Source organism: Girardinichthys multiradiatus, chromosome 5 (genome assembly GCF_021462225.1).
Source record: "Girardinichthys multiradiatus isolate DD_20200921_A chromosome 5, DD_fGirMul_XY1, whole genome shotgun sequence".
NCBI classification, from domain to species: Eukaryota; Metazoa; Chordata; class Actinopteri; order Cyprinodontiformes; family Goodeidae; genus Girardinichthys; species Girardinichthys multiradiatus.
Window position 1 is genome coordinate 10,820,497 of NC_061798.1, and position 13,397 is coordinate 10,833,893.

Genomic DNA, 13,397 nt, shown 5'->3' on the forward strand with positions numbered 1-13,397 from the left:
TGTTCTGGTTTGTTTTAATCTGCTATAAATTAGTGTACTTTCTGTTGACCTGCATTGCTTACAAAATGTTTCAGTTAATGTGTTTTTACACAATGTCACCTGTGCATCCGCAAGACGGGTCATTGCATCAAAATAAATAATTCTCTGGTTTTGGCACATTTAAGGCAGCACTTTATCATCTCCTGCTTCTGACTGGATTGTACTGAATAGAAATGTAAGTTGTGTCCCTGGTGAGTTTCTTGAGATGTTAGTTGTGAAATAACAATTGATATTTAAGACATTTGTTTGTCATTAAAACATTTCTGTCTAAATTAAACTCAAACCTGCTTCTGTGTCTGCAGCTGTCTCTATTTGATTTAGAATTTCAAGACAAATCAACGATCTATAAGCAGTAACGCTAAAAAGAAGTGTTCCTTAAGCTCTGTGTGGTTTTACGTTGACAGTATATTTTCACAACTGGCCTAACCATATCTCGTAGGTAAAATAGTGTATCTATTGACTTGCTTATAAAAAATAAAAAAAGTGTAAATGCGTCACAGAATCACATGAGGAGTCTGAAATATAAGAACAAAGTAATGTAAGACAAAGAGAGTTCAAATTAAGTCAGAGTAACAGAAAGTTACACCCTCATTTGATTTTTGGGTATTTTGTAGCAAATCATAATCCAAATGAGCTGTAAAAACTACAACAGATTCCACATGTGTTTGTCAAACAGAAGTGAAGCTTAAAAAAATGGAGCGCAGCAGGATTTCAGAGGGAAAGCAATAGCCAGGTGCTGGTGGTTAAAGCACACTACAAAAACAGGTTTTGGCAGTTTGTTGGTCAGGAGCACACAAGGCCAAGATGGAAAGACATCAGCAATTAAGAGACACGGCCATTTTCAAACTGATGCCTATAAAAAATCATTAGTTGTAAACATTTAATACAGATGCCAATAATTCTAGGGGAGGTCATCCCAGCAAAGGTCCAATGGTGCAGTCCTTGGGGAATTTGTAAAAAAAAAAAAAAAAAACTGCATCTTGGACATTTCAGTAAGCATATTAAAGTCAGTCAGAAGAAAGACTGAACAAGCATGGCTTTAAAGGTTTAAATTAGAAAGCCTGATTTCTGTGAAAAGAGAAGAGTGTGAGCATGACTTCGTTTTGCATGTTGCAAATGAATGAATCACAAGACTATTGAAACAATGTCCTTTGGACAGATGACACCAAAGCAGAGATGTTTACTCGAGTCACAGCTAAATGTTAAAAGAAATCCTAATGCAGAATATCCACAATAACACCTATAACTAATGTACAAGCACAGCGGTGGAGGGATGATGATGGTGCAACAAGACAGTGATCCTAAATGTGGCAGAAATTCTACATCAGAATCATTGAAAAAAGAAGAGATTCACAGAGTTGCAAAGGTCCACTTAAAGTTCAACCCTTCTATTTCTCATTCTTGTAGTTCAAAGGAAATAAAAGAAAAAAAATTGTAATTGATAATTTGAAAGAAAAAACCCAGAAATTATCCTTTTATATGTATTTGCACTCCATGAGTAAGAAAGACATGACACAGCAGGGGGGTACAGTCAAGAACATCCTTTTTATTCAATCAGGTGCTGCTCTTCTCAAACTGTGTTTTTCATCTTATGGAAAAGAAACTGTAATTAACACATGCATTTCACCTAGAGCTCTGGGGGTGTTCTTACAAAGAAAAGTGGGGCTGCACTGAGGATACTGACAGGGGTGTAGAAGAGCTGGGAATCAAGGGGTCAGGGGGGCACTGAGGGCTGGGGAGGACTGCCTGTTTCGCCAGTAACCACACACATTTAAGAAGATCAGAAGACCAAAATAAACAACAAAACAAAGACACGGAGCAGTCCGGCATGAGGTGCTCAGAGGGGAAATGTGGAGGGACTTTCCTGAATCCTCTAAAAGCTGAGAGGTCAGGTTTTTGGTGGCATTTTAGTGATCTGGTTATTGTGTGGTAGGTGGCTAATATTGCTGAGGTTTGCAGAGTTTAAAACCCGCCGTAAACAATACTTTACTTTGAAAAGTTTGGTTAGAATTGATATGAGGTTTCAATGCAGAAAAAAACCCACCCCTTTCAGCCTCATGTGGGACATTTCCGGTTATAAGGTGCTTGTAGCTTTAATTTTACAGTCCGAAGCCTCCTCATAGGGAGCCTAATTGACAGCATACCCTGATAGCAAATATGAAAAACAAATCCTAATTAAAAGGGAACAAAAGAGGGGGAAAAAACAAAGCCAAAATATAAATAGGTAAAACAATAGATCAAATTCTTATCCTAGCCTGAGCAGCCCCTTATCAACCTCCCAAAGCAATTCGTTCAGCCCTCTGGACCCCATCAGTCGTCTCTGTAAACCTCTCTCCCACACACACACCCATTAAACCCTGGCGTCCCTGCTGAGCCCACCCAAGGACACCCCCAAAAGCCCGTCAGCGTAATTTGTTCACTTACATTAGCTGCTGAATGGAGAAGCTGAAGAAGATGGGTATGGTAATACAATGTGAAGCATACAGACAAGAATAACATGTGAGCTAACTGCATTCTGCTCAGACAAAAAAGTTCCTCTGCAAATATTTTTTTCTTTTTTTTTTTCTTCTATTTTTCCCTCACCACAGCGGAGAGGGCGGGAGAGCGCGCGCGAGAGAGACGGACACAGTTACAGACTACTCCAGTGTCTAAGAGAAAACAGACAGTGGAGACAGAGGAAAAAAAATCAAAAGCAAGAGTTGAACAAGAACAATTTTTTTTTTTTTTGCTTATTTAAATTTTTTTGTTATCAATAAAAAGTAAAGAACTAATTCACACCAGTTTTTCTTTTGTACTTTACAAAGGCGCATATCTATATATATATTATAAACATATAGATACACAGCTTTGAAAATGAAGTAAGGATAGAGGGGAGGAACGTTGGAGGAGTGGGGTGGGGGGTCATTTACAGCCAGAGGGAGAAGTTTTCCCTGAGCGCTGATTGGGCAGCAACCTGGTGACACTCAGGGGGAACCTACAACCTAAAGCCACCCCTCCACCCCCCACCCCAAAAAAAAAACCCAAAAAAGGGGCATTTTGAATTACAAAATGGAGTCTGTGAACAAAAGGCACTTTCAAGGGACAACCTTTACAGCTGGGAAACTATACACTACAGCACAAGCACTATAAGAGTCATCATTTACAAAGGAGGGAGTGGAAAGGGAAGGGGGAGAGGCTCACCTTGCTGACTGCTTTATAAATGGCTCAAACCTCATATTTCTGCCTGATTAGATGCTATTTTGCCCCTTTTCTCTTTCTGTTATCTGTACAGAAGTTCGGTAACCACGTCAGCGCCAGAACCCCAATATCAGGAGGAAGAGAATCAGTTTTAGTTGTGTTTATGCCAATATTTGAGGGGGAAAAAAAGAACAAAACCGGAGGGGGGTTGATTCACTTTTGCTGGTGACTTTCAGGCAGTGCATGGCTACGTTTTCTGATTAGGATTTGTTTCTTTCGAAAGGTTGAACCAAAATGCCTTTTGTGTCACAACCTTAAGGAACAGGAACCTCTCCCCATACTAGATACAAAGAGAAGAATACAAAGAGAGCGGAATAATGCTGTTTCTGAAACGGTCTGTTATTTTTGTTCATTTATAATAGTTCTCAAAAGGAATCTGAATTTATAGTGTTAAAAGCACCAGTTTTCATTTGATAGATTCTGTTTTGAAGTGTAGATTATTTTGTTTTCCTTCAGCCCTCCCACATTTTTATAAACAAATGATTACACATTAAACATTAAAAAAAGAGAGACAAAAGAAAGAAAAACAAATACCCCCAACTTACAAAGACTAGGATTTTTCATGGCCCTCTAGTTTAGAGTCCCGGAGCTTAGGGACTTCAAACAAATACAATTTTTTTTCTCTTTTCTCGTAGCTTTCTTAAAAATCTCTAACAGACAAACACAATGATCTACCCAATGCATTGCACGTGGCTCAATCGACACATATTTTTCAATAATAATACTTTCCATCAAAAACAAACACTTTTCTTCAAACCTACGGTCGATTTTTTTTTTTTTTCCCAACATGGTCATCTAGGTATTATAATGCAGATGGCGATGTGTGTGTCGTTTTGATTCGTAACAGTAAGGCAATATTACTGGAACAGACTGTGTGTGTGGGGCCGTTGAGAGTTCAGAAAATAACTAGACTGCCAACAAGCTTGAGGAGTAAAAGTGGAAAAGGAACTTACATCATAAATATATATGTATATTATCTCTCTGTCTTTATAAGAAATAAAAAAAAATGGTTGCAGTCCTCTATGAACATCCATCCTGGGCCAATGATTTCCACATGCACCAACAACATTCCCTGTAGCTTTAGCTTATACACGGGAAGAGAACCTGAAGTAACTACTAATTGCATGAAGGGAATACAGAGGCACTTCCATATATAGTCGTAAGCTTGCTGTACACAGAGCTTATGTTTGTACAGAGGCTCAGAGAGACCTCTCAGCCCAGTTTACTATCCCTGCAAAACAGAACTAAGAGCCCGGCAGTCCAGTTATTTTGTGAGGTCAGCTTTTTTTTTTTGTTGGATTGTGTCATGATAACAGCGATTCTAGTGTGAACATTTACATAAAAACAGTTCAAATTAAAAAGACAACTCTTAAATGAATGAAAAACCATTAACAAAGGCGATTTGGAGAACCAAATTTAAAAGGCTTCCCTTTTTCTTCAGGTTGCCGGTGGTTTTAGTGTGCATTTTCTGTGTGTGTCTGATGGATGTTCATGTGACTGGGATACAGCGTGAAGCAATGCAAGGGATGCATGTGATGAGCTGAGGTCACGGTGCTGTCCGTTTGTGAGAAGTTTGAGAAACTGCTGCTAAAGTCTGAATGTGCTACTGAATGAATAACTGCAAACTACAGAAACGAATGGTCCTATGACATGCAAGAGAAGGTGCAAAACAATCCAGGTGGAAACCCAAAACCAAATCTGAAAGAAATTGCAAGAAAAACAAAATTAAAGCTAATAAACTGAAGCTGATGCTGTATGTGCACTGCTGTTGATGGATAATAAGGTGGTTGTGTGTGTGCTTGTGGTCGGGAATGCTTGTCATCTTTAGGGCCGAGACATTAAACACAGCTTCATCTCTACAGTGACAGCCAACCTCTTCTCACTTCTCCACTCACTCATCTGACCACTGATGTGCAACATTATTCATCCCTTATTAAAAACTAATAGTGCATAGGTGAGGGGACGAAAGAGCACATGTAGAGTTAGTGTTATGACTGTCTGTCGTGTGTTCACTTTCTTGCACTCGCCTCATGGATTTCACTTCTCCCACGAGCAGGATGCCCTGATTCTTCGACAGGTAAACAAAGACCAGCCACTTAGTGCATATATGTCACACCATCAGATGGTGTCACCATGATTGGCCAATCGGAAATGAAAGGGGGCTCAGGTCTGAGTGAGTCGAGCAGCAGGGTGTGCTGACGCAGAGGGTATGAGGCTGTGGTTAACTTAACTCTTGAGCCCCAGCTGTGATGGGACAATGTAGGGCAGTGGGTGTAAGGTGGGACTGTGGTGCTGAAGGAGAGATGTGCAGGAAACTCATGGATATGCACATATGCAATGCAGGTAGTAATATTTTCAACTTGCACATCCCACTCCACCATTTGCCGTTACTTGTTCATTTTTTTTTGGATCTCCTAGCCAATGCATGGAGTTTCATTGTGGAGACAACAAAATGTAAAAGAAATATATAATATATGTATATAAAAGAAAGATAAACAAATGTTAAATTGGTCATTTGTCAGGTTTTTACATCGCGTTTCCTTTCTGGCGTTTCAAAGTGTTTGTGAGACAGCTCCTCCTCTTCCTCTTCCCTGTATTCCGAGTCTGTCCACACAGTCTCATTGGAGCGTCCTCCGTGAAAAGGGGACAAACAGTCCTATTCGAATCGTGTTGGAGTGGGCGTCCTCTTGGGGCTTTGTGGGGTTTTTCCATGTTTTCTGTAGTAGTACTTTCAATAGTGTTTGGCCAGTGAGACCTTTTTAGTGTCAGCAGTTTGTTCTTTATCAGAAGGGGTTTGCTTTTTTTGTTGTTTTGTTTTTTCAGATTTCCAATTTTCATGACACACATTTAGCTGTTGATTTAGAGAGGCCTTGTCAGAGGAACCAGGACTGTGAAGAAAAAAAAAGAACATGGTTTGCATACTCTTTTTCTGTGCATTCATTTTTCGAATCCAATTCAGTAATTACAAGCAGCATGCAGAGAAAAGCATGACAGAGTGGGAAAAGTTATTAAATTTGAACAGAGAACATTTCACATACATACATGAGTTTAATCATGCTAAAAGTCAAAAGTAAAGTGAAAAAATGTAAAATTCATAAAACCTCAGTGGAAATCACTGTTACAGGACTCATTTCTAATTATTTATGAACAAAGGAGCACAACAAAAATCAACAAAACAAGTTTTTTTTCCAGTTTATATATATTTTTGATCTTTTTTACCACATAGTTCCATTTTTAATTATGTAAAATGTAGTGTGAAAGGATGGATACATATTCAGAATTTTTGTTGCAACATAAACAGTCATACTGTAATTAAATTAGATGTTTCTAATTAGGCTTATTGGTCACAATAAAATAACCTTTTTTTAAATATCCTTTAAGCAGGTATTTAACATACTTTTTATTAAGTCCACATTTGTGTATTAAAATGTGTTTTTTATTAGTAATATTCTAATCCTAAATGTTGTGTTTTTATTAACCGTAAACAGAAAATTATTTATTAGTTTTCCAGCATCAATTATTTCTGTTTCCACCACTACATACACCAACTCTGACACCAAACAACTTCGTATATCATCTGACCAACTGGCTAATGTGGACCGACAGCATTCCAAAAAGTTCTGTGCATTATGTTTAAAACTTCTGAGCTACTTTTGCTTTCAATCTCCCTAAATTTAGGTAAAACTACTAAAATTAGACATTGCCAAAAGATCAGCTCGGAGCTGGAATAACACGAGCTCCCCTTCTCTGTTTTTAGCTGTTTGTTTGACATCACCTGTCACACAGTTAGCCAGTGTACTGACTAAAACAGCACGTTGGTAAAAACTACTCACATTTGTTACATTAGGACATCTGTTTGTTGAAATTTTAAAGCAAATAACATGATTTTGTGCAGTTAAAGCACCACCTTCCAATGTGATCGTCTACAGAAATCAGAATATAATGGGGAGGATCAAACATTTACTGGAGAATATATTTTAAGGTTTGGTTGGGAAAAACCTGAAGTAAGTGTTTCTCAACCCAGGTCCTGAGGGCCCACGGTCCTTTGTGTTTTAGATGCTTCTTTGCTCCAGCAAACCTGATTCAAATGGTAGCATTACTCCTCAGCATGCCATTAAGTTCTGCAGAAGCCTGTGAATCACCCACTCATCACCCATTCATTTAGGTCAGGTGTGTGGTGGCACAGAAGCACCTAACATTTCCAAGAGTGTGGTCCCTAAGGACCAGGATTGACCACCACTGCCCTTAGTGAAATGAACAAAACAAATTGGGAACCATATCTCTGAATTACCCCATCAGCCACTAGAGGGCGACCCTCTACTCCTTTTACTACATTTGTCCAGCTCAGCTGTCCCATATAATACAAAGTTATGTCTTCAACGTCAAAGTCTCCTGTTGAAAATGATGTCACCTGCCTTACTGTTTAAATAAAAACTGTCTTGTTGTGTCGAGTTAGCAGTACTTGTGTCCCTCTATTTAGTTTTCCACTTTGCCAGCGAACGACCATAGATACTCGTCATCATTTGCTACCAGTTTAGATGTAAGGTTATCCTACTACTATGTGTGTACTCTGGGCCAGAGTGCTCTCAGGCTACAATGTAAAGCTTCTGTGAGCAGTTACTCCAGAGATCGGGTTTCTTAGTCTGATAAGATGGCAGAGTAGAAGCTTTGGCACCGACCGGGCTGTTCTGGCATCTTCTGACATTCCATGGACTTCAGTTTAAAGAGAGCAGCTACTCACCACACTTTAACAGGAAACTCTCTGCTGTCCCCCCACATACATTAGCAAACATTAAGAAAGTATTAGTGCTCTCAAACTTCTACATCTACAACTCATCTGTCTGATCCTGGTGTCTGTAGATAACACCTCCTTCTGCTGGCTCCAACATGCTTTTTCCTTTCCTCTCTCTCCTATTCCAACTCTCCCAGTGTAATCCTTGGCACTGGAAAGAGACCCCCCCTGCAGCCCACCACCCACCTCCCTTCAAGTCCAAGTTCAACTGCCTATGACATCATGTCTGGTTGCTGCTGGCAACCAGACAGCCGAGACGTGACTGTGAAGTGCAGCGAGCTTCAACTAACTCCTCGTTTCTACTGTCCCGTTCTTTCCTGTTTTTCATTCATGCTTCCATATCTTCCATTCCTGCATAGCTGACGCCTGACCACCAGAGAGCTCCTCAGACCAGCTTTTGTCTGCTCATTACTCTGACAACAGTGGGAAGGCTCTCTCCCTCTGTCTTGGCTAGTTGGCTTGCAGACCTCAAGGCGGGCTGGCAGGGCCATCGTCTGAAGCTCGCCATATGCCGGAGAACAGCAGGACAGGCAGAAACCTCTGCTACTCACACAAGCTGAGGCTGGAGCTGACCTACTAGGCTCAGCTAACTAAGGCCTGATGATATCAGTTCCTACATTTTTACTGTGCCTAGCAGAAATCTGCAAGTAACGGCTTAAGTGCAAATGAATAACAATGTTTATTGACAACAACAAGAGATAACTGGCATTCAAAGGAGAATTAAACTGTCATTTTAGTCCTTTCATGTAGGACAGAGAATGTGGGGCAAGATTTTTGGCCCAGTGTTAAAATGTATGTGCGTACACGTTATTGCACATTTGGATCGTGTTTGGATGTCCCCTAAGTGCCAAAGCTGCATCTGTGGGAGAGTGGTGCAGGTGGGGGGCTTGGGAAGCAGCAGGAGCTCATAGGGAACGTGGACAGAACATTGCACTGGAGTGGAGGGGGTAGGGGCGAGGGGATGCAGAACGTTTCCATGTGTGTGTAGGGAGGGCAGTGCAGCCGAGTTGGCTGCAGGCAGGTGCGGTTAGCCCCTAATGAGAAAAGTTGTGTTGGTGATGGAGGAGGCCCAAGACACTGCAGCCCAGTGGCAGCGCGCAGCCAAAGCTGAAACCACAATGTAGTGCACTGCTGGCCTCACACGCTGCACTAACACACACTGTGGGACCTTGTAGAGATAAATCAACACTGCTGGAGCTGAAACGAACTGGCACTGCTTACTTTCACTGTGGGGAATCTACTGTGGTACAGGCACTGTAAACCAATACTGAAACTGAAGGCCTTGATACACGGGCAACACTCAATGTAGCAGAGAAAGCTTGGAGAGAAGCAAAATACTTTTCCAGCAGAAACAGAGCAGAAAATCTTACACAGATGATGAAAACAGCATAACAAGAATGAAAAAGCTAAAAGGTTGACCCTCCAAGTACCAAATAAATGTAGCTTTTAGCAAACCTGAGAAGTATGATCATAACTGATTATTAATTTTAGCAGGTTGATAAAACATATCAACCGTCTAACTATTGCCTTTATATCATGGCCTTCATTCTACAGAACATGCTTCTTTATTCAAACCCTGACGCTTGAAAAGGTGCATCTGTAAACAGCAATGTGCAGGCTCGGGCTTTTAGTGGTTCATGAAAAAAAGACACAAACAGAGAAGGAGGAGGAGGCGGTGGGTATGTGGATGTTTAGTAAATGAGGGAGGCTGGTAGGGTACCTGAGTCTGCTGGGGGATATTCAGAAAGTTGTCCCGTGTTCCGATGCCGACAAACCGGTTGGGAGCTGTGGAGCCTGGCGTGGAGTATGCTACAAACAGAGAGATACAAGTGTGTACATGCTTTTACACACACGCATACACACTCAGCCTGTGATAGAGTTTGATGCTCTCATCATCATTTTCTTTATGATTTCTAACAATTAACCTGCGAAGGCTGACTGTATAGTTCTGTCAAATGAGCTATTTGGAAAAGACATTAAGAGGGAAGAATACTGATTCCTCATTGGTTAATAGTAATTTGTCCACAATGTTGGCAGGTTTGTTTTAATATATTTTAACCTACCATGTCATTGTTTTGAAGGAGGGGCAAACAGTCTGCAAACAGACACTCCTCAGCAGCCCCCTGGCCTCAGTTAGAAGCCACTGGGATTTCAAAAAACCATGCAGAAAATACTGTGGACTTCACATGGAGGAACACTACTCACTGCTATTTATAACTAATTCACTTTTAAAACGTTAAGAGGCGGAGGGGGTTGGGGTTCTTTTTTACCGCTCAGTCATGCCACAGGACCAAATTTAGGGCAGTTGTGCTAACAGGACTCCAACATAGCGGCTGAGTGGAACCTTTGCTGTGCTTGATCTGAACGAGTAGAGGGGATGGGGATGCGTAGGGGTGACAGTGACAGGACTGGAGACTGATGCATGTGTGAGTGTACCATATGCATCTGTATGTATGCTTACATGTGTTTTATGACTGTTATTTAGAGATACAGACAAAACTTAAAGGGAAAGAAAAAACTTACAGTGATAACAGTCATCAGTATGAGAAAGAAAATGACGGAACGTCCCCGTATTTATTTATATAGATGTCGATATAAATAAATAGGTCTGACATGTTGATCTGAGAGTGTAGGAAGAAGCTGAAATGAAAGGAAGAGAAGAAAGAGAAGGAAAAGGAGCCCCCATTTGCTCTGTCCAGCGCCCCCTCCTGGTGTGCCTCTCCCGTGACCCGACTCTCGCGCCGCACCTGTTTGGATGGAACGAACCAGAGCCTCACCGCTCTCCAATCACACTCCTCTTACGCATTCCCCCAGCAATGCACTAATTAAACGGGCTTGATTAGATTTTCCTATTCATGTTTAGAGAAATACCTTGTTCTTGTAATGATGTAATTTTCATGTTTAGTCTGTTTCCAATCATTATTTGTTATGAGGTTTGTGTGAAAATGGCGAGGGGATTGCTTTTATGAAGTGGGGCATGGAGTCTTTTTGGAGTCGACGCCAACTGCCCTAATTTTGTTCCCTTAAAAAGGAAAAAGAGAAAAATAAAGGAAAATGAAACAAAGAAAGGAAAATATGAGCATATATACACAAAAAAGAAAAGGAGAAAGCAAAAAAGGAATGAGATGAGGATAGATTGTATTGCAGCTGTCAGAGGGACATGCAAAGGCTGCTTTGATCAAAGGCTTGGAGCAAGATAGGAAATAGGCTCTGCTCTGCTTTTGCAAACTACTAAACACATCCAAAAGAAAGGGAGAGAAACTACACTGCCTCTTGTGGAGCAAAAAGGGAATTTAACACCAGGGAGAAAAAAGAGGGAGAGAGAAGGTGGAGGAAGGAAGCAGAAATGGTTTGCAAAGACATGGAAAGAGAAAAGACGACTGAATTTCAAAGCTTGAGAGAATGAGCCTCTTTCAGACATGAACTGCTTTCATTAAACTGGACAACATCTGTGCTCCCTATGCAACCATTTTTGAAACGCTCCTCATCAGGCTGTCTAATTTAGCATTTTGGATGCTAAAGATGGGGCAGACAAGTGATGATTAAAACATTGTCCCTCGTGGAGCCAAAGATTACAGATTTTTACTGGCTCATAAAGACGGATTTCATTTCTGTTAGAGGACTCAGTCTCTTAGAAATAAGAAGCTACTGATTTTCAAGTTGAACATGTACTATTTTAGCTGCTACTGTTTATTGCTCCTATGCTTCAGTCTCTGCAGTGCACATGATGATAATAGGAACTGTTATGGAAATACGGCATGTATTAACTTGGATGAAAACCCTAAATTGAATATGACGTCGGTATCATATCTACATATATCTATACAGTAGGTGCTCAGAGTTTCTCTTACCATAAATGTTCAGGTTATCTCTCATTAAAACCTTGAGGTAAAAATAACATGAATGTGACCTGAATGCATGAATAAATGAATTGTATCTTTAAACGGCTTGATGAGGGCATTAATGTTACATACTCATGTCTGAAAGGGGCTGCAGAGGCGTGTGACAGAGGATCTCTGGTTTGGCAAAGGCGTGGCTTCTGGCCTGGCAATATTAGTTGTTGCTTGTACACTATAATGGTGTACAGCTGAGAAAAGGAAGTCAAAAAGATCAGTACGTTTCCTGGGGGCTGCTGGGTGTTTGAGCAGACTGCAACGTGACGGAAATCTCAGCTAAAACTAGCCACTGCTTTAGGAGCCATAGTAGAGGCTTCAAGAGGATACGGATCATAGCGATACTACACATAATACTGGAACTTCTATGATGGTTTATTTGTTCGGGTCAAACAAACCTTATTTACTAGCAGGATGAATACAGAATAAATTTACTGCCAATTTTAGCTTGGACAGGCTTGAATCTTTGGGGGAGACTCGGCATCAATTTGTGGAGGGGAATGGGGAGTGACTTACACGGAGATGCGGGTGAGCTGAGTCCACCGTCAGTGGGCGTGCTGATGGTTTTAGAGTCGGGCATGGGGAGGGGCACAGGGCGTGCCACTGGGGGTGGCGGGGGCAGCAGGAAGGAGCCCGGCATTTTGCTCTGGCCACCTCCATTAGGCTGCAGATGGACCATACAGATAGGGTGAGGAGGGCACACCCCAAGAATATACAGTGGACAGGGAGCCTTACACACTCACACACATAGTCCCTTGCAAAAGTAGTCCCCTTAGACTTTTTTCCACACTTTGTTACGTTTAAACTACAAACTTAAATTAATTTTGTTAAACGTTTATGTGAAAGAAGAACACCAAGCACTCCTTAAGTCTGGAACCAAAGGAAAGTAAATACATGTTTTTTTTTTTAAAGAAATAAAAATTTTGAGAAGTACGATGTATATTTGTATTCAGCTCCTTTTTCTCCAAAATCCCTAAAAATCCTGTGCAACTAATTGCCTTCAGAACGTATCTAATAAGCAAACAGAGCCAATCTGTGTAATTTAATGTAGTAAATACAGCTGTTCTGTGAAGGCCTCAGAGGCATAAACAATGGCATGGTTTAGATCAATAGCATATTCATGAGTTAGAATGGCCCAGTCAAAGTTCAGACCTAAATCCAATTGAGAATTTTTTCCCGCAAGATTGAAAATTGCTGATCACAGATGCTTTTCATCTAATCTAACTGAATTTGATCTATTTGGCGAAGTAGAACGGGGTAGAAATGTTCTTTCCACGCTGGTAGAAACATCTAAGCTGTAATTACAGAAAAGCTGTTCTATGAAATATTGACTTGGGTGTACATACATGGGGGATTACTATGGGGACACATCACGCTTTTTGGATTGCATTGAAAATTAAAAACCATGTATAATTTTTGTGTATATGTATACAGTT

The 13,397-nt window shown here is 40.8% G+C and overlaps 1 protein-coding gene across 11 annotated transcripts in view; it reads right to left on the reverse strand.

Annotated features, from left to right (window-relative positions):
* Nucleotides 1-1,565: 1,565 nt before the first annotated feature.
* The window catches only part of LOC124868834 (nuclear factor 1 X-type-like), a 128,931-nt gene continuing 117,099 nt past the window's right edge, over nt 1,566-13,397 (reverse strand). For 8 of the 11 annotated variants that reach the window (XM_047366451.1, XM_047366455.1, XM_047366450.1 and 5 more), the window contains 3 exons: nt 12,478-12,625; nt 9,789-9,877; nt 1,566-6,164 (listed from right to left, as the gene is read on the reverse strand). In XM_047366451.1, coding sequence (XP_047222407.1) covers nt 6,150-6,164; nt 9,789-9,877; nt 12,478-12,625 — 252 coding nt within the window. In that variant the 3' untranslated portion in view covers nt 1,566-6,149. The remainder of the gene's footprint in view (nt 6,165-9,788; nt 9,878-12,477; nt 12,626-13,397) is intronic. The other 3 variants (XM_047366458.1, XM_047366456.1, XM_047366457.1) reach the window with 2 other exon arrangements.